Source organism: Dermacentor andersoni, chromosome 1, assembly GCF_023375885.2.
Source record: "Dermacentor andersoni chromosome 1, qqDerAnde1_hic_scaffold, whole genome shotgun sequence".
Taxonomy (NCBI): domain Eukaryota; kingdom Metazoa; phylum Arthropoda; class Arachnida; order Ixodida; family Ixodidae; genus Dermacentor; species Dermacentor andersoni.
The window spans coordinates 281,775,791-281,797,425 of NC_092814.1; the positions used below are offsets into that span (position 1 = coordinate 281,775,791).

At 46.8% G+C, this 21,635-nt stretch overlaps 1 protein-coding gene and 1 non-coding gene across 2 annotated transcripts in view; one reads left to right on the forward strand and one right to left on the reverse strand.

Moving 5' to 3' along the window:
- Positions 1 to 20,600, forward strand: part of GC (gamma-glutamyl carboxylase) — a 108,574-nt gene extending 87,974 nt beyond the window's left edge. Inside the window, exons 9-14 of the mRNA XM_055063497.2 lie at positions 1,562 to 1,716; positions 2,489 to 2,667; positions 12,766 to 12,896; positions 16,632 to 16,731; positions 17,458 to 17,542; positions 19,962 to 20,600. Of these exons, the coding sequence (XP_054919472.2) occupies positions 1,562 to 1,716; positions 2,489 to 2,667; positions 12,766 to 12,896; positions 16,632 to 16,731; positions 17,458 to 17,542; positions 19,962 to 20,073 (762 nt within the window). The 3' untranslated portion in view covers positions 20,074 to 20,600. The remainder of the gene's footprint in view (positions 1 to 1,561; positions 1,717 to 2,488; positions 2,668 to 12,765; positions 12,897 to 16,631; positions 16,732 to 17,457; positions 17,543 to 19,961) is intronic.
- Positions 4,170 to 4,242, reverse strand: TRNAT-CGU (transfer RNA threonine (anticodon CGU)). The gene has a single exon. It is a non-coding gene; the product is annotated as a tRNA-Thr (tRNA).
- Positions 20,601 to 21,635: the final 1,035 nt, after the last annotated feature.

Consider the following 21,635-nt stretch of genomic DNA (forward strand, 5'->3'; position numbering starts at 1 on the left):
TTTTGTACATGTGCATTTAGTTTATGTGTAACTCTGCCTTTCCGTGGGTATATGTGTTTATATGTTGGTGCGTGAGGACTCGGACATTACTTACGTTGAAAACGTGCTGTGTTTCGTTTCTTACATGTTATCGTCCCGGTAGAATTGTGCCGTGATTATGATTCAGTGTTCGTATCGTCTCTTGTCCAAATAAACTTTTTCTAAACACAGCAGACGCAGCGGCAGCACACCTGGCAAAATGCTATATTAGTTTGTGCGCAGAACGCTTGGGAGCAATGCAATCATGACGCGCAAGCGGGCATGTCACGTGGTGTTTTTTTTTTTATTTCGCGGTCATCCGCAGTATATATAAGCTGAAAAACACTAATACTTGATAGAAAGACAGAAACTGTTTAATCGGACGTTTTGCAAACTGCTATACAACTTTCTAATTGGAATTTTTGCCTAACTTCGTTGCTTCAGAAGTTGGTTAATTAATCTTGTCTAATTATCTAATTAAGCAATATTCAATAGAATATATATATATATATATATATATATATATATATATATATATATATATATATATATCGTGACACTCTACGTACAAAAGTGAGCAACATGCATTTGGTCGCGTCATCTTAGAGTGCATCGGCATATTTTTAAACTCTGGCGAAAGTTAGCTGAAGCACCCTGTATATACTATATACATATACTATATACTATATACTGTATATACGTACGGTTTATATTAGGAAGAGAAAGCTGTGAGTAGCGTGGCTGGCGCGGACAATATATCTCGTGCGGCACATTGCAAACGGAGCGAAGTGTGGCGCGACTGCCTCGCTAATCGGGAGATCGCGAGAGCCAATGACGCGAGGGCGTCATTGACAGCAGCCACCGCAGACAGACCTCCGCTCATGCAGCGCCTTGTTTCTATTATGGTATCGGTGGACGCACTTACCGCATGCCTTATCGGGGAACAGACAACGGCGCGCTACTGTGGCGCCAATTCGTAGCGGTCGTCGCCGCAGAGCCCGTCTTGCGCTACAGTGGCTTTGCGTGGCACTACGCTTTTCTTCTCACGCTTTCGCAATACCCTTCTCCGCCGCTTTCCTCCTCGCGTTATCTTCGCTATCGCCGTTTTTCATCCCCTGCTGCGTTCCGCGTTCGCTCTTTCATCCTTAGCTGTGCTCGTTCGCTCGGTTACGCTGAGGGACGCCGATGCTCAACGCAGGAATGGGCACTGCGCTCTAAAAGACTCTTCTTGCTTTTTTGCTTTCAAGCGCCTTCTATTTTCAGCACTGCGGCGTCCCGAACGCGCAACCCAACACTGCTCTTGTCCCAATTCTAAAACTCGGATGCTCTTCCGAACCCAAAAGCAACCAACTCAACGCAGCTTGGGGGCCCCCCAATTCTAAATCTCTATTGACGCTTGCGCAGCGAGACGTTTCCCGCTAAAATGAACTCAAATGCTGCAAAGTGCCGCGAGTGGTTACGTAAATTATATCAACACTGTAGGAGAAGGTGGAGTCAATAAACAGAATTGGTGCCTGTGATCATGTGTGTTGTCGGACTGCAGAAGTTCACCACTTCGAAGCGGTGGCACCACCAGGCCGACATGGTCGTCCAGTTCGCCCACTGCATAAGCGACAGGTTCCGGCAGGACTATGGCATGAAGGACGTGGAAATATACGTCGACGTCTGGATGTCGCTCAACGGGAGATTCGCGCAGAGGTGCGTCCGTGTTTGTGTATGTGTGTGTGCACGTTAAAGAACCCCAAGTGGTCGAAATTAATACGGAGCCATTCACTACGGCGTCCCTCACAGCCCGTGTGCTGCCTTCGGACGCCAAAGTAAGTCGATCTTTGTGTGGGCGTGCGCGCGCGCAAAAGTGAGTGAGACAGTAACGTATAACTTGTGCGAACCAGGTTCTCTAGTTATTCTCGTGACGTGAATACTGCCGCGATTTATTGAAGGCATTAATTGAGTGATTCACACTTGTGGGGATTATAATCCGCTAGAATCAAGGCGTCACGAACATCACAAATTCGAAGGTAGCCTTTCTGGCATGATAGAAGACGCCGTCGCATTTTGTTTGCGAGAAAAGAAATCGCAATGCGTAGAGAACGCGTGTCAGCAATGAGTTTCCCTTTCAAAAAGACTAAACTACACTTCTAATGAGCTTCCTTAGTGATGTGGGTACATTTCGCACTGTTCTTTGCCGGAGAATGTCGACTTCGCTCGACCGTTTGTTCCTAATAATCTGCAATTCGCACCCAATATCGTGCTAATTCTAAAAATAAATATCTTGGAAAGAAGCGACCACCGATGCGGCTAGTTATCGCATCATCCTGAATATTTGTTTCGCACTACCTCCAGGGTGAGCTCTCAGTTAAGTTAAGGGAAAATTCGAGACGCGTCTTGTAATGCGGTCCTTTGCACACTTCCACGGCATTCGAAGAAAGCGGCGATGTTTCCTTGGCTTTCTTCTCGGTCCTGTACGCAGGATGTACGACCCAACGGTGAACATTCTGGAGCAGCCCTGGTCGCCGTTCGTTGAAGTGCCATGGGTGATGCCCGTGCTCACCAACTTGAGTGAATGGAGGCATAGCATCAAGAAAATCCGGGGCCGAGTGCATGCTGCCTCAACACTGGCAGATGTCGAGTTCATCGCCGACTTTCCGGGTAAAACGAGAAAGCAAGGAGGTGCCATTTTACAATTATAGACAGCTGCTATTATAGCTGCGAGTGCGACCTATGGGAGCGCTGCGAGCACCGCTCGCCTGACGTCCGAGGGCGCGCTACTCGGGTCTGCATGCTTGAGAATAACTTCAGTTTGGCCAAGTTGGTGTTTACTGCATATCATATTGATCGCAAATAAAAACGGGGACAGCGGAAGAGAACACTGAAACGACACTTAAATCGCAAAAAACACGCTGCTAACACAACCCTATCAGTGCACACATGATAAGGGCCTGATTGAGCGCTTGCTTCCACGTCTTATGATCTCGGAGCTTTCTCGCGTGCGTGCGTGCGTGCGTGTGTGTGTGCGTGTGTGTGCGTGTGTGCGTGTGTGTGTGTGTGTGTGTGTGTGTGTGTGTGTGTGTGTGTGTGTGTGTGTGTGTGTGTGTGTGTGTGTGTGTGTGTTTGTGTGTGTGTGTGTGTGTGTTTTAATGCCCATAGTCATGTTGCGATTGATTTGGGGGGATTGGAGCGCGCTTGCGCAATGATGTGCTTTTGATCAGTGTCGACAGATAAAAACGGGTGGCTTTCTGAGAGTGAACTTTAGCTTGAAGTTAGCGCTCGTCCTTTCTGGTGTTCCTTTCCTTTGTCCCCGTGTTTTTGGCGCTTCAAGTCAAGTATGCAGTCTCACACTCGCCCAAATTTCAGCTCTTATCGGGTCTGCTGTCTGCTGTCCGGGCGGCGTCCGCGCGCCTCCTACGCTGTGTTTCCGTTTGTTCGCTCTACAGTTCTCTGTATACTATATGTGCACACGTCTGACGGTCACTTCAAGTAGCTTTTTCGGCTGTTTGCGTTTGTAACAATTAATAAAACGGCTATATTCTAGACAACAATGTATTCCTCAAAGGAAGCGTTTGAAGTGCTAGCTGGCCGATGGAACTGGGTCCCATGCTGTGCAAATTTTTCATGCAAGGTTCTAGCCCATGGAGCGGAAGTTCAGGCGGATAACCAAAGCATAACTGCGAAAAATATAATAGGATGTCTGACTAAGAGACAGAGGAATATTTTGTGAGGCACGACTAGCATGTCGCGACAAACACGCTGGCTATATGTATAACTTCTACAACGTTTGCTTTGGTTTTAACCCACTAAAACTTGCTTTGCCACGACTAGTAGTTCATGGTTAAACACCAAATTTTTGCATTTGTCTACTGGAACGCCCGGCAGTCGAACGAGGACGGAACTAAAACTGAAATCGAGATTATGCACGCGTCGGTTGTTCCGTATAAACTGATTCCCATAAGTAAACTGTTTAACTTTGTTTATAAGAGCTCGGGAACGAGAAGAAAGGGGGTTAACCGAAGGGCCTGGTTTTTATTGATCGTGTCATGAGAAGCCAACAAACAAGGACACCAAGGAAAACATAGGGGAAATTATTTGTACTTACTAATTGAATTAAATAAATTATAAATTAATGGCAATGAAATTAGATGAAAAAAACAACTTGCCGCAGGTGGGGAACGATCCCACGTCTTCGCATTACGCGTGCGATGCTCTAACCAACTGAGCCACCGCGTCGCCGTTTACCCGTCCACTTTCTTGGGTATTTATGTGTTACTACACGAGCTAACCTTGGGAGTGTCAGCCAGCGCCACCACTCACAAACCTTGGCGGCGGATGTGGAACATCCTTTCTGCCACAGGCGTCACGAGTACGTGACCTTTCTGGGTGAAGGCAACTGGTCAATAAACCCGCACATGCTACCTGAAGGCATCAATGTTGCCGGATTCGAGACCCTCGTTATGTAAGAACGAGAAGAAAGGGGGGTTAACTGAGGGGCCCGATTTTTATTAATCATATCATGAGAAGCCAACCAACAAAGACACCAAGGACAACATGGGGGAAATTACTTGTACTTACGAATTGAATTAAAGAAATGATAAATTAATGGCAATGAAAGTGGATGAAGAAACAACTTGCCGCAAGTGGGGAACGATCCCACGTCTTCGCATTACGCGTGTGATTTATTAGAGGGAGTAACTTAAAGTCAAACGAGTTGAGACTGTCAGTTGCCAGTATACCGAAAGGCAGTGACCATTGGTTATTCCCTTTTAATGATACATTTTCAACTCAGGTCAGCGATTCACAGCTTATATTGCTTCAGCAACAGTTATGACAGGTTCGTACGTTTCTCTAAGCTGATACAGCTGCCCGGTCCAGGCTATACATGCCTTTGAGACCGTATTTTTTGCAGCCAACAAGAAGCCCACGCATTACTAGTCGTGTGGGACACACTGAAAGTATAATTCACTGAGGTGGTAAAAATCAAGCACATTCATGGGAGCTTTGTGATGTCTCCTGTATGCGTCAGTGCTCCGTCGACTGACGAAGCGAAAAGTTCTGTTTGTACTTCAACCAAGAAGGTTCGAAACATCATGCTGCACAAGGTACTTTAGTTTGCCTCTTCGCTCAGATCTGCTGCCTAGTATATAACCTATGCACTACACTTGACGCTTAAAGGGCTGCTTCATGGCTTCTATTCGAAGCTGCAATGAGCCGATGGGTTTCTCAAGCAATAGGCGTCTCACAGTAACGAAGACCCGTTGGTGCCATTGCGAGAGAGCTGTGCCGTATCGTCGAATGGAGGCTGCTGCAGGATATGGAACAACCCACCACTTTTAATGGCTTGGCGCTCATTCTTAGTCACAAAACGTTTCTTTGGGATGATTGTTGTTCAGGTACTCGTGAAATATATGACACGCAGCCGCACTATGAGCACTGAACAACACCTTCCCTGAGCGGCTGCTGCGAAGAACGGAGACAGTAGTAGAATATAGTAGCAAATTGATTAACAAAAATTGCTTTCTTTTACGCGTTATTATAGTCCTTACATTCGACTACAATAACTCACCAGAGCAATGGTAACTCGATGGAAGCTTGGCAGCGAACATCCGTCTTATACACGCGTTTACGATGTCCACAACAAATAGCAAGGTTGCTGTTCCGTATAAAATGTAGTGTCTGCCGTAACTAAAAAAGTTACAAAGGGGATCTTCCCATTTCAAGCAAAATATCGTACAAATTTCACGCGTTGAATTTGCGGGCATTTTCTAACAAAGTGTATCAATATACACGGGCCTAGATCGGTGCATGGATCGTTTTTTTTTTTCTGGTACAGGCCCGGCCCAAGCACGGTTCGCGAGCCCGAAACTGCCATGTGCTGGTCCGCCTGAGAGCGGCCCGGTGGCATTTTTACAATTGCTAGTAAGTACAGCGGGGCGTGGCGTTTCTCGAAGCGCTCGACGTTTCTGCGCAGGCGCGAGTATGAGCGGGTGTGAGAGAATATCTGGGGGCCTTTGCTCCTAGAATATCTGACTCTGCCTAGGTACTACGGTGGAGAAGTTTCTTTGCGCGTGTTGGATGCGTTTGTCTCTAGCGTGCCGGCATTGCGCAGTGCAGTCGAGTTTGTTTACGCTTGGACGCTGGCTGCTAGCGCGGTGAAACAGGTGAACCAGCGCGCACTGACGCCCCATTTGGTGATCGCTGTGTCTAAACGTACGTCGGACAGACTCTCGCGCGTGCGGCGCTGGTGCTGAGTCAGTCATGCCGGATTATAACTTTGTCGCGCCTTACGGCACTCTACCTTAAAAAAAACGAAACGCTGATTTTCCCGGGGGAGCAATAGGGGCCATAGTAGAGGCCGGGCCTGCTCTCCTGGACTTTTCAGGAGTATTTTTGAGTGGTCCCCTTTGAGTGAAATAAACGCACAGCGCCTTAACAACCGCGGTTGAACGCGATTGTCTGATGTTCCGCCGTGAAGATTATTGGCTTTGCGTCTCGTCCACGTTAGGTTAGGTTAGCTTAGGTTACGTTAAGTTAGCGTAAAGGGCCTTAGGGTGGCGTGGCGTATTCTCACAGCGGTTACGCCGTGCGGATTATTGTCTTTGCGTCTAGGCCACGTTAAGTTAGATTAGGTTAGGTTAACGTTAGCTTAGGTTGGGTTAGGTTATGTTAACGTTAGGTTAGGCTAGGTTAACGTAAAAGCCGTTAGGGTGGCGCGGCGTATTCTCACAACGGTTGCGTCGTGAGCATTATTGTCTTTGTGTCTCGGCCTCGTCAGAGTAGGTTAACGTTAAGTTAGCTTAGTGTAAAACGCGTTACGGGCGCGGCGTATTCTAATAGCAGTTGATGGGCGTCAAGCCTCACCGGCGCCCTTTCAGTCACTCGCGTTCAACCGCGGTTGCTAAGGCGCTCGGCCTTCTAGATTTTCAATATATGCTGACCGGCCTCTTTCACGGTCCCTTCTGCTCCCACGGAAACATCTTCGACGTTATCACCTGTTTCACCGCACCGGCAGCCAGCGTCCGAGCGTAAACAAACTCAACCCCACTCCGCAATGCCGGCGCGCCTATAATAGGTACAAACGCATACGACACGCGCAAAGAAACTTCTCCGTAGTGCCTAGGCAGAGTCAGATATTCAAGGAGCAAAAGCCAAAGCCCCCACATTTTCTCTCTCGCACCCGCTCTTACTCGCGCATGCGCACAAACGTCCGGCGCCTCCGCAAGTGCTACGCCCCGCTGTACTAGAATTGTAAAGTCGCGGCGCGATGTGTTGAAATCTGGCCTATACACGGCCCGGGCCCGGCTCCGACCGTTAGCCTTTGCTCCTTTGAACGAAGCATGGTCCAGTTCTCGATTATTTTAGAGATACCAGCCACACAAGGATTGTTTGCTAGAAAAGGCTTCACCGTGTCAGGTTTCCCAAGAGTCGTTGCTGACAAATCAACAGGTAAACGACAAAGAAAAAATTACATCCTCTGTTCATTATGCTCGTGCGTTACCGTGTGATGTTAACGCCCGTACATTTGCAAAATAGTTGCACAACAATATTTAGCGAAGGCGTACACAACTACTCTTGTACTCACCGATAGCAATTTCAACTCACTCTTGAACCTCTAATAACCATTGCGACGTACAATGCTAGAATGTGAGAGAATTCGTGGGAACGTAAATTTAAATCGCTGGTCTACTAATTTTCAGAATTCCATTATACACTGCCGCTATAGAAGCTTTTCTAGCTCCATCATAGTATATAAACAGGTGACACGCAAGGGTAACGCTCATGTGCGGCCATATTGTCACAGGAATGTTTATTGCTTTATTTGACTTCATTTCAATGTCGGCAGTTTGTCAGTTAGAAATTAAAGTATCCATGTTTTGTAATATAAGCGAATTTAGGCTCTTTTTTAACATGGGAGTGTTAAGCGCAGTGTACGTACAGCAAAGACTACGCTGCTTCTTTTTCTTTCTTCTTTTACTTCTCCGTCAAGTTGACATCTCATACTTCTTCGTTCACGCTAACTCTCAGCGAAACTGCGTGGTACCAGAAAGAACGAATACTAGGCAATGAACACGAGGGCTGCGCCATTTAACGTGCCAAAACTTCATTTATAGAATTGCATTGTGAGATTAAAATTTGCTGCGCTCTCTTTCATGTTCCACATGTCCTTAATTATCGAACGCTGCAAGAGCAAACTGCACTTCAAGCGTGACAGCAGCAAGCAGCCAAAACATCCTTCAGGAAGCACGACTCGCGCGCGTGCCACACATGCACGAAGCGAGCGAGCGCGCGCGGCAGCCGAGCGAGCGGGAGTGAGAGGCGTCCTGGACGTGACGTCACACCCGAGGAGGCGCCACTCGAACTCCTCGCTTCACGAAGGCTCCATATTCTCTCCGCTACAGCGATTTCACTAAATCGGAATGATGGCGTATGCGTCTGTCGGCGCGGCTTATAATCATGCACAATCAGCCACGGGCTGGATTTAAAAGCCATAGACTACAAATGAAAATTCGAGTCACTCAAGTCCCCGCCAAGGATTTGTCGTCGGATCCACGACGTTCGAATCGAGCGTAATCCCTCCGAACACGGAGTATATAAGCGCGAAGAGCTGTGCGTGTCTCGCGAAGTGCTTCGCTCCGCGCTCAGCAGAGGTCAGCTTACGAGATCCATCTTCCCGCTAAGCCAAGTAGGGTGCATCGGAGCGTGAGCAGGCCCCGAGCTGAGCGAAGGGGCGGATAGAAGCACCGCGAAATATCTCGCTCCGCGCTCACCCGAGGACAGCTGTGCGTTCTGCCATGCAGAAGGATTTGGCCCCAGCCTCGGGCCAAACATGACGCCGCGTGTTGCTGTGCATAAGTATCGAGAAGTGCGAGAAGCTCATGCATGAAATACACAAAAAATTACACGCAGCGGGTGCTTTGCATGTGTACCGCTTTCCCGTTATGTAAGGATCACACAGGAATGGCGAGTTTTTATTCGCTGCTATGGAACTTTTTCGAGTCAGAAGTCAGCTGTATCCCAGTCAAACAGAAAAGAAAGAGAAAAGAAAAAGGCTATTTGAATGTTTTATTGGACCAATTTTTTTACCATGAATTGGACCCAATTCTCACCATTCATCACTTCACTATAACAGATTTCAGTCAAGTGCTATATATGTAAGCTAAAGTTGATTGCCCAAGTGGTGTCAGTGGTTCAAGAGAAATTGGCAAAGTTTCGAGGCAGATTTTTAACTTCAGAAAAAGCTAAATACTTCTCCCCATTGATCGCACCAAAATACAAAGTACTTTTATTTGAAGACTCTTTATCATAATTATGCTATTATTACTGTCACCTATTTTGCTGTTTCAGAAGATTACTCATCCGGTGCCTTCCAAATAGGGCCAATCAGGAGCAGTTAGCATATCAGTGAACCCTGGTGCTGTACAACTGGAACAAATTGGACCTCCGATGATGTCCAATCGGAACCGATTGGGCCCCATTTAGGAAAACTCAATTGAACTGCTTTTTTTTAAAACTGGGATTATTCACGCATATGTCTCGAAATGACGCGTGTGCGTGTGGAATTCCTGCGCCGTTATTCGCTCGCTTCAAACGTACCACTGCACTAATGTGTGTGTAACGCTGGCGGGATGTTCTGCGCCATCGTACACAAGGTGACAAGTCATGGGCGAAGAATTGATCCGACTGTAAAGGGCAACAACGCACAGAGACAGAGAGAGATAAAGGTAAAGACAGGGACGTTAACCATCTCCAGTCGGCTACCCTGTACTGTGGAAACAATAACGGTCGCGTTGCTTATACGTAACATGGCATCATAGTAGGCGCAGTAGAGAGTTCACGGATGTGCATGCAATTCTGCCATATGGTGCCTTGGCAATCGCTTCAACTCATTTGACTGCTTTATTTCTGGACAGAAAAGAAAGTAACATTAGCGCATTTAATGAGTTTTTTTCATAACACAGGGACTCATATACTTTTAGTTCAATTCACATTTTAACGCGACAATGTTAAGGAGCTCGTGTCGCACAAAAGCCGGTGTTGTCGGTGTTGGCGTCGTTGGCCATGAGTGAAAAATCCCGGAAGGCAATTCATAAATAAAAACTTGCAAGATGGGCTGGGTGGGAATCGAACCAGGGTCTCCGGAGTGTCAGACGGAGACGCTACCACTCAGCCATAAGTTCGATAGTTCAAAGCAGGACAACAGCGCCTCTAGTGACAACAGCGCCTCTAGCGGTGTTGCCTTAGAAACGTGCCGTAGAAAGTTATACTGCGGTGTATATCGGTAATTATGAGCATGTAAATTACAGAACAAGCAGTTAAACGCGTAGCGAAGTACGTTTCCGCTACATTTCTTCTGCGCTTGTCGCACACGCAGAGCCCTCTTGCGCAAAACACGGAAGATCTCCTCCTCGCAATGTACGGCGCTGCCCCGACAGGTGGCGCGCCACTCGCCCGTTTCTCGTGGCCGTGCGGGGACCGGTGCGGAGGCACGTCGCGGTCCGGCTGTCCGTGCCGATCACGACGTTTGGCTCGCGTAGATCGTTACTCCCTCCGAGACACCGAGTTCTTTGGTTCGTTCTGCTTGCTCAGGCGCACGTTTCATTGCCGCGCCGAACGCTGCGTTGCTCGGCGCTCACCGCGTGATTGGTGGGTGCAAAGTCCGATGCAGGGCGCCTCGTAAGTGATCGCTGCGCCATAGCGCATTGTCTTTTACACGCCTTCGCGGGTCGACGGGAACGCTATCGCGTTCCACTCTTGAAGGCGAAGCTTAAGCATCCTCTAATTTTTATTTATTCAACTAAATGGAACGCCGTACATTAAAAGCCACTTCGTGTAAGTAACGAATGGATGGAAATGTAGGTCACCAGAATTATTTTTATGTATAGACTGCAGTTCGAAGTGCATACTCTGCATATTAAACTTTGCTTGGTTTCTGATCTGCGGATGCCTATTAAATAAGTTGTGAAAGGAAATACTTTTAAAGATACATGCATACGCGTTCGGAAATACGTCGAGCATTTCCAAACATAAGAAGAGCATAAGAGTGCGCGTCCACTAGACTTATTCCGTCGCTCACACGTTGAATACGACAAAGTGGTCTTTGTTGTTGTGGCCTCAGTGTCAGTTTCCCTTGCTTTTCGAAGGCCCAATTTCTTTATTGTCGTGGCATACCGGTGGGCCACATGTCATGTGCCTCAAGTACATCTTGACCCACTGGTGAGACAAGTATGCAGTCGTGAGCAAAATGAGAGAAAACACCGACTTAGCTTTTAAGCATGGATTATTCGTGGTGTACCGATTAGAATCTCACGTGTTAATATGCAAGAGGCAGCTTTCCCGTTGAACATTCAACGGACTCTAAATCAACTTTACTAAATCTTTTATGGACGGTGTTTTGTCTTCATCGTTCGTCATTTACCAGACTCATTGCGCACTTTTGTGCAGGGCACATATTTTTAGACAATATACGGCCTCATGGAATTTAATGCTCGCATTTCAATGGGGGCGAAATGCGAAAACACCGGTGTGCTTAGATTTAGGTGCACGTTAAAGAACCCCAAGTGGTCCAAATTATTCCGAAGTCCCCCACTAGGGCGTGCCTCATAATCAAATCGTGGTTTTGGCACGTAACCCCCCCCCCCCCCCAAAAAAAAAATATTTTTGATGCTCGGAGGGTCCTCCTTTAATCACGCTGAGAAGGAGCCACCGCGTCAGCAGCTGGCGCTTGGCGGGGCTATTTGAAACATGACGAGCTGTTTCAGACCATGATTGCGTGATTCTCGGGTGACTTGCATTTCATTCGGCCACTACTGAGTATATCATAACCACATCTCAATGTATTTAACTTGTACCCCCTTTAAACCTTGGCAAACTCTAGATATATGCTTCCCTGGACAATAGCGGCACGCCATGTGGCGACTTTATTTCATCACTCGTCTTCGCTGTGCGGCTGTTGGCATGCATGGTGTGGTGTCTCGTGTACTCACTGGAGTACCGACCACCACGGGTTCCTAGCGAGCCGCAGGACCGCGTCAGCCATCGCCTCGCGTAATCTGCATAGCGCGGCGCACGCGCTCAGTCCCCAAAGGGCACCGAGTGCTGCGCCGCAAGAAACATATTGCGCAAGTTAACGAAAACATGTTTATTTGTCTCTGGCGACACTCAAGAGTGTAAAAACACCCAGTCACGGGTGGCACAAGAAGCAAAGGCCCCCACGCCAAGGGTTAAAACACAGTAAGAGCGTCGCTATAGCAGCACATGGCTGCGGGAGGATGGCTCGCAGTCAACACGCAGCTAAGAGAAAGTCCTCGCGCTTACACTGCGTACTCTCGCGCTGATCAATGGAAAAGGGCATGGTCGCGAGGGACAATCTCCGTCAGCTGCCGCCTACGATGAGTGCTACGCGGCGTGGTGCGACTACGCACGAGCAGCTCTTGTAAAGAAGCAACAGAAGGTGCGTATACGCGCTCGCAGTATGTGCAAAGCACTCTAGGTGCAAGGGACCGCTCATGTCCCGTGGTCTTGCACCGCTCAAGAACGTTACCCAAATTAAGGGGGCAGCAGACGAGAGGGAAAACGGGTACGCGCCATGTGCTGTCCCGGAGAGGTCTTCTGCGCTCGCTATGCCTAACTATGCTATAGCTATGCCGGTCTAGGGTGCCGGTCGCGCCGGTTCCGCCGTGACCCACTGTGACCTGCAGGACGCACAGCTAGAGAGCATGAGAATTGTGCCAAGTCGATTTGTCACTGTTCTTGCAGGATTTTCCCTCGTCAACTACATGGGCACGAATTTCGACAACACATCGCTGGAAGTTCTGAAGGGAACCGTGGCCGTCTCATTTCCCTCGATGAGATCGACCCGGATATTGCAGACCGGCGAAAGCACAAACGTGAGACGAGTGTTCGCTTCACACTGCCATAGTCTATGAAAGCGCCGGCCATGAGTGCTTGTTGTCCCATTAATTCACGGTGACTCATCGCTTTAAAATTATCTAATTAAAAACAAAGATTTGACAGATAAATAATATTATCTTTAATTCAAAGAAACTTAGTGGCTTCCGTTCAAATATATTTTGGACTAAACAGAATTTTCTGTTTTCTTATTTTTTAGAGTGATTTGTTTACAGTGACTACTTCCGAGATCTCTCAGGTGCATAGTGCAAGCCGCCAGCTCATGCTCTTATGTTACGTGGTCACCGAGAAGTCTGCTTTGGTTGCGCGTACAGGCTTCATTCTTGTTCTCATTAGGGTGTTCAGCGACTGTAAGTACTATAAATTTTCTGGAAGGAGCCTACGTCTCAGCTCATCAAAATTGCGCCGTTTTCACCAACCATATACGGAAAGCTACCGGGGCTTAGCGGAGAGACGAGAACTAGGAGTCGGATTCCTGATTAATAAGAATATAGCTGGTAACATACAGGAATTCTATAGCATTAACGAGAGGGTGGCATGTCTTCTCCTACATCCAGTCATGATGACCAGGAAGTCGAAAGCTTCTATGAAGACGTGGAATCGGCGATGGGTAGAGTGAAAACAAAATACACTATACTGATGGGCGATTTCAATGCCAAGGTAGGCAAGAAGCAGGCTGGAGACAAGGCAGTGGGGGAATACGGCATAGGCACTAGGAATAGCAGGGGAGAGTTATTAGTAGAGTTTGCGGAACAGAATAATATGCGGATAATGAATACCTTCTTCCGCAAGCGGGATAGCCGAAAGTGGACGTGGAGGAGCCCGAACGGCGAGACTAGAAATGAAATAGACTTCATACTCTGCGCTAACCCTGGCATCATACAAGATGTGGACGTGCTCGGTAAGGTGCGCTGCAGTGACCACAGGATGGTAAGAACTCGAATTAGCCTAGACTTGAGGAGGGAACGGAAGAAACTGGTACATAAGAAGCCGATCAATGAGTTAGCGGTAAGAGGTAAAATAGAGGAATTCCAGATCAAGCTACAGAACAGGTATTCGGCTTTAACTCAGGAAGAGGACCTTAGTGTTGAAGCAATGAACGACAATCTTGTGGGCATCATTAAGGAGTGTGCAATAGAAGTCGGCGGTAACTCTGTTAGACAGGATACCAGTAAGCTATCGCAGGAGACGAAAGATCTGATCAAGAAACGCCAATGTATGAAAGCCTCTAACCCTACAGCTAGAATAGAACTGGCAGAACTTTCGAAGTTAATCAACAAGCGTAAGACAGCTGACATAAGGAAGTATAATATGGATAGAATTGAACAAGCTCTCAGGAACGGAGGAAGCCTAAAAGCAGAGAAGAAGAAACTAGGAATTGGCAAGAATCAGATGTATGCGTTAAGAGACAAAGCCGGCAATATCATTACTAATATGGATGAGATAGTTCAAGTGGCTGAGGAGTTCTATAGAGATTTATACAGTACGAGTGGAACCCACGATGATAATGGAAGAGAGAATAGTCTAGAGGAATTCGATATCCCACAAGTAACGCCGGAAGAAGTAAGGAAAGCCTTGGGAGCTATGCAAAGGGGGAAGGCAGCTGGGGAGGATCAGGTAACAGCAGATTTGTTGAAGGACGGTGGGCAGATTGTTCTAGAAAAATTGGCCACCCTGTTTACACAATGCCTCATGACCTCGAGCGTACCGGAATCTTGGAAGAACGCTAACATAATCCTAATCCATAAGAAAGGGGACGCCAAAGACTTGAAAAATTATAGACCGATCAGCTTACTGTCCGTTGCCTACAAAGTATTTACTAAGGTAATTGCAAATAGAATCAGGAACACCTTAGACTTCCGTCAAGCAAAGGACCAGGCAGGATTCCGTAAAGGCTACTCAACAATAGATCATATTCACACTATCAATCAGGTGATAGAAAAATGTGCGGAATATAACCAACCATTATATATAGCTTTCATTGATTATGAGAAAGCATTTGATTCAGTCGAAACCTCAGCAGTCATGGAGGCATTGCGGAATGAGGGTGTAGACGAGCCGTACGTAAAAATACTGAAAGATATCTATAGCGGCTCCACAGCCACTGTAGTCCTCCATAAAGAAAGCAACAAAATCCCTATAAAGAAAGGCGTCAGGCAGGGAGATACGATCTCTCCAATGCTATTCACAGCATGTTTACAGGAGGTATTCAGAGACCTGGATTGGGAAGAATTGGGGATAAGAGTAAATGGAGAATACCTTAGTAACTTGCGCTTCGCTGATGATATTGCCTTGCTTAGTAACTCAGGGGACCAGCTGCAATGCATGCTCACTGACCTGGAGAGGCAGAGCAGAAGGGTGGGACTAAAAATTAATCTGCAGAAAACTAAAGTAATGTTTAACAGTGTCGGAAGGGAACAGCAGTTTACAATAGGTAGTGAAGCACTGGAAGTGGTAAGGGAATACATCTACTTAGGACAGGTAGTGACTGCTGATCCGGATCATGAGAGTGAAATAATCAGAAGAATAAGAATGGGCTGGGGTGCGTTTGGCAGGCATTCTGAGATCATGAACAGCAGGTTGCCATTATCCCTCAAGAGAAAAGGTTATAACAGCTGTGTCTTACCAGTACTCACGTACGGGGCAGAAACCTGGAGGCTTACGAAAAGGGTTCTGCTTAAATTGAGGACGACGCAACGAGCTGTGGAAAGAAGAATGATAGGTGTAACATTAAGGGATAAGAAAAGAGCAGATTGGGTGAGGGAACAAACGCGCGTTAATGACATCTTAGTTGAAATCAAGAAAAAGAAATGGGCAGGACATGTAATGAGGAGGGAAGATAACCGATGGTCATTAAGGGTTACGGACTGGATTCCGAGGGAAGGGAAGCGTAGCAGGGGGCGACAGAAAGTTAGGTGGGCAGATGAGATTAGGAAGTTTGGAGGGTCAACATGGCCACAATTAGTACATGACCGGGGCAGTTGGAGAAGTAGGGGAGAGGCCTTTGCCCTGCAGTGGGCGTAACCAGGCTGATGATGATGATGATGATGATGATGATGATGATGATGATGATGATGATGATGATGATGATGATGATGATGATGATACGGAAAGCAGGAGTTAAAACGCCTTCTATTCTTTTAGGCCGCCATTGGTACTGCTTTTCCTCTTATCTATTCACAGCTGCCACGCACAAAAATTTGGAGGTTTAGAAGTGATCGGATGACTGGATTAAGCGCGGCACCTGCAGGTGATTAAAGCGACAGTTGTCTGTTTACATGCTGCCTGCAAGACATGCTACAGAGATGACAGCGCGGAATAAAATTGGCTGACGTGATACCAACAGTAAGGCATACAGTATGCTGGGAGGGGAATTTATACATAAACACTTCACTGATGTAAGAGGATGAATGGCAAAGCGACGCTCTCAGCAGTCTTCCTGCTGCTTCATGCTGCTTGAACTCAATCGCCCGGTTTACCAATGATGACAGTCGGCAATTCTTCATTTGTTACAGACGTATATTTGCGGTTGGCCGTCTATAAAGCAGCCAGGCAGGGGGGGGGGGGGGGGATAAGGAAATGCTTTAAAAAGGTATACATAGCTTTAAAGTAAAAGTCCTAAATAATGCCTATTACAACGTTTCAGACTCAATGACACCCACCGAAACATCAAGGTAGTTGTTTTGCTTACACGCTCATTCTGTCCATTTCAGATCGTGACTGGAGTTTACCACACAGTGACTCCACTGAGGCACGCCCCCGCTGGCTACATGTACGTTTTTTCGGAGAAATCGCGAGGGTCAAGCGACGCTGGTGAGTTCCGAGCAAGAAACATGGCAATTAAATCTGCAAGCGCAATAGACGGAGTTTATTCACAACTATCCGCGCTTGCGATGATATTATCCTGTTACGGCAGCATTTCGAACGTTTTGTGGCAAACGTACTGGCACTGTTTCCTGGTGCTTGCCTGGACGCGGACGAAATGCAGGAACGCAAGAATACTTGCCGCCGATTTCAATTATCGAGTTTTTTTCACTTTATGTCATTAATTAAGAGCCAGATAATGCTTTGTGCGTGTATTTTTCTGCTTGAACAATCAGTATTTCTTCCCTTCAATTATGAAGGCACTCAGTTTTTCAATTTTAACATTAGACACAGTCGTATGCCGCTAATTTGACCTGTGAGAGAGGCAAAATTCGTTCCAATCAATCCGGCTTCGAATTTGTGTTTACAAGACTACATGCACCTTTTGGGACTATGCAACAGTGTTGAATGAAACTAAAGGTCGACTTAACGAAAGTAATATCGAACAAAAAAATTTAAGTTCAACCGCAATTCTGACAGATTGTTGGAATAATCAATGTTTCCAGGACATTTCTGAGCGCAACTAAGATAACACAACAGCAAGCACCAAGTATTAAAAAAAAATCTGCCACCACAATGCGAGCATTATGTTGATAAACGCCATTATATCACAATTGATTTAAATCATTTGTTTCGACGAAGCATAACCTTTTAACATGTTTGGTTCACCGACAGGCCTCCCAGATTCCGCACTGCCAACTAGAGAAAACGGAGAACTTGGCAGCTATTTGAAGAGATACTTCGAGAATTGGAAAATAAGGTAAATATGCATTTAAAAAAATAGGCTACGTTAACTGGTTGCACCCTACGCGGGGGCAAGCATTGCCTCTCGTGGCGCTTCCGCCCCCGTTTCTTACTCCCATGTAGTGTGGATCTTATGCGAACCTGCGCACCATTTAGGAACAGTCATGCGTCTCCATTTCCCGTCCCTAATTCAGTGCTTACTGCATAAAATAAACAAACGAAAAAAAAGTAAATTGAAGGAAGCCCAAACACGTCTAACACTGTAACTCACGGGCGCAACACTGGTAGAGTAGAGGCAAGCCAACAGGACAAAACCTTGGCTTACCTCACATTAGCAACCACGTCCCACCCGTTGCATAACATACCATGTGTGTCAGTGAATATTTTTTAAAGTAAGTATTAAAATTAGTGCAGCAGAGGTAAGAGGGTTAATTTTCCGGTGACCAGATATTCAACGCTGGCGCACACCATGAACGGTGCGGTTATCGGCGATTAAGTATATTTCTTGAAATAAAATAAACTAATTAAGTTTTATTAATTATTTTATGAAACGTGTTGCAATACCATTGACGAATTGAAGTCAAGCAGCGCTTGATGAGCGTTTGCGGTAAGATGTAGTTAAAAAAAAATTAAATTATGGGGTTTTACGTGCCAAAACCACTTTCTGATTATGAGGCACGCCGTAGTGGAGGACTCCGGAAATTTCGACCACCTGGGGTTCTTTAACGTGCACCTAAATCTAAGTACACAGGTGTTTTCGCATTTCGCCCCCATCGAAATGCGGCCGCCGTGACCGGGATTCGATCCCGCGACCTCGTGCTCAGCAGCCTAACACCATAGCCACTGAGCAACCACGGCGGGTCTCGGTAAGATGTAGTGTTCCACTCAATATCCCAGAAGGTCTTCCTTATATGCAATACGGGACAAACTTATTTGCAGCGCCAATGCATTTCATAGCAGACTTTGGTGGAGTATATTTCTAAACTGGTGTTAGTTTCACTTTCTAAGAACTACTTTATATCTTCGCTCAAACATGTGGTATGTGGCCAAACCAAGGCGTTTGGAGGTGAAAAAAAATTGACGGTATACACTTCACATATGTGGCACAGGTGTAATAGGCACAGTATTCTTCTGGCTCTTCATTCGTCGATTATTTTTCATGACATAAACTTATAGGACAGGTTGGCGCCTTTAAGTGGCACCCGCTAGTCCTCGTCACAGAGCAAACATTAAAGGAACGCACGGAGAAAGCAAGAAAAAAAAAACGCTGAGAACTGCAGTCTCACAAGAACACGCGTCCCGCGCACGAGCGAAACGTGAAGACGGAAAGAGCGCAAAAAAGATGCACAGAAGTGCGCAGCATTGAAAATACAGCATTGACGAAAACACCATCGGTGCATATTAATGGATTACTTGCATGGTCTCAGAATAGAGCTGGAACATACCCTCCATAGGTATGCGTCGCATACTATAGAGGGTCTCAGATTACATTTGACGACCATGGTGTTCGTTAAAGTGCATCTAAACCCTAAGCAGCATTTTTTAAGCCGCGCCTGAGCAGAAACGCCACCTGCGCCGAGAATCGATTAAGCGACCTCGTCATGGAATTTCTCGTTAATGTTAGTTTCTAGACTGTTAGTATGGCATTTTACATGTATAGTTGTGTCATGGTATGTTTGTCGCATACGAACATCTTGTTTTGCCTCTGTCAAAGTGCAATGGTCGCCAGGTACAGACCCCCGGCCGTCAAGCTTTCGTGGCTTTAGCCCGTACCGCCACTTTGTTGTTGTTGTTGTTGCAAATGTACCAGAATGCCGAAATAAAAATTAATGCGAATGTTCACAGCAGCGAAACGTCATAGACAATGACCCACCGCGGCGGCGCACATCAAGTGTAGGAATGACTGTCACGCTGGAATGGCCTATCTTTTACTTAATTGCATGCTAATTATTTTTTTTTACCCACTACGCTTCTGTGTACCTTTATTTCACAGAATTGGTGGATCCAATGACGAATCTAAATTGTGGCATTTCTGCAACCAGCAAGTGCTCCGAACATTCCAGCAGTAAATGATTCACAGTACAGTTTTATATTATATTATGGAGTTTTACGTGCCAAAACCACTTTCTGATTATGAGGCACGCCGTAGTGGAGGACTCCGGAAATTTTAACCACCTGGGGTTCTTTAACGTGCTCCTACATATAAGTGCCACGGGTGTTTCCGCATTTCGCCCCCACCGAAATGCGGCCGCCGTGGCCGGGATTCGATCCCGCGACCTCGTGCTCAGCAGCCCAACACCATAGTCACTGAGCCACCGGGGCGGGTATAGTTTTCCATACAATTTTAAGAGAACAAGTGTATACGATGAAGCGTGCAATGTGACGTGCTCGAGCGCATTCTGACAAGCTCGTTATGTTAATCTTTACCTACGCAGCTCACGAAGGATAGCGAACATCACGACGAAGACGTTCAAGGAGAAGGTCCTCCGTAAGACGTCATCCCTTCTGCAGCGTCTTATGTCCAATTGTGCGATGTGTACGCCCTGAAGCATTGACGACGGGATGCGCACTGCAGCAACAAAACAATACCAGTGACGAAACAGCTGGTATTAAAAGAAAGAAAGGATACGATTACCTGCGTGTGCCCAGCCTTCCCGCATTTTAAACCATGTCATATTGCCGTATAATGTATGTGCATTCCGTCGACTATACAGTAACACAAATAGGTCATTTGGTCCTTGTAATCCCATGAAGTGTTGAAGTACAGATAAATAGGAATAGTGAAAGTGCACTCCTTTCCGAAAGACCCTAGAGCGTGGCATGACCAGATCCGGGGCCTTGATAGTGCTGCATCCGCTAGCACTGATTCCAACGTTATCGAATGTGAGAAAAACTATAATCCAAACTGCCGTCCACACCTTTGGAGGACCGCCCTACTACACATTCCATTGGTAGCCATGGCCGCACGTGAACTGGGCGTATGGAACTTTCGGAGGGCATTGTATCTCTATCCACCATGTGTAACCACGTTCGTGTCATAAATGGAGCTAATAATGAAATAAACTTACTCGTTCCCGAAGTTCTCACGTGTTGAAATGAGTGTAAATTCTTCTAGTGCGTACTGCGTCGCCGATCTGTCAAGTACGCCAGTGCGGCAGCTCCGCAGCGTCTGCGCAGGCCAACGGCCATATTTTGTAGAATTTCATTTCACTTTCCTTTCTTTTCGCCCATAATATTGACTTGAACGTCGCTGCGCCGCAGTTATTACAGCTGGCATCGCCAACTCGGACAGCTGATAAGAACATTGTGAAATAAGGTGGATCGTAACAAAAATACGGCATTGGCGCGTTTTGCGGGCTCGGCGCGCGAACACTCACAAAGCTTTAAGAAATACACGAAAGATTAAATTCTGTGGTTGTACGTGCCGGAACCACGATCAGATTATGAGGCATGCCGTAGTGGGGGACCCGGGATTAATTTTAAAGATTACGGGGTTTTACGTGCCAAAACCACTTACTGATTATGAGGCACGCCGTAGTGGAGGACTCCGGAAATTTCGACCACTGGGGTATCTTTAACGTACACCTAAATCTAGGTACACGGGTGTTTTCGCCCCCATCGAAATGCGGCCGCCGTGGCCGGGATTCGATCCCGCGACCTCGTGCTCAGCAGCCCAACACCATAGCCACTGAGCAACCACGGCGGGTGGGGAATAATTTTGACCATTGGTGGCTCTTTAATGTGCACCTAAGTATAAATACGCGAGCGTCTTTTGTTTTTGTTTTTTTTCATTTCGCCCCCATCGAAATGTCGCCGCCGCGGCCGAGATAGAACCCGCGACCTAACAGCGCAACGCCATAGCCCCACTGGGCTACCGCAGCGGGCAGCTGTGTTAATAAGTTACGCTTCCACAATACCAGACAAACCCCGTCTCACCGTGAGAGCAAGCACTGGTAAGCCAGAAAATACGCAAAAGTGAAAGACGAGAGGCGACGCCGCCTCGAAGTTGCTGCACCAGCTAGCCGTGAAGTCGTAGACGTTGATCTCGTCGGCTAGTGCCTATAGTAGGATACAACTTAAGGAAAGAGCAGTTCGCAACCAAAGCACAC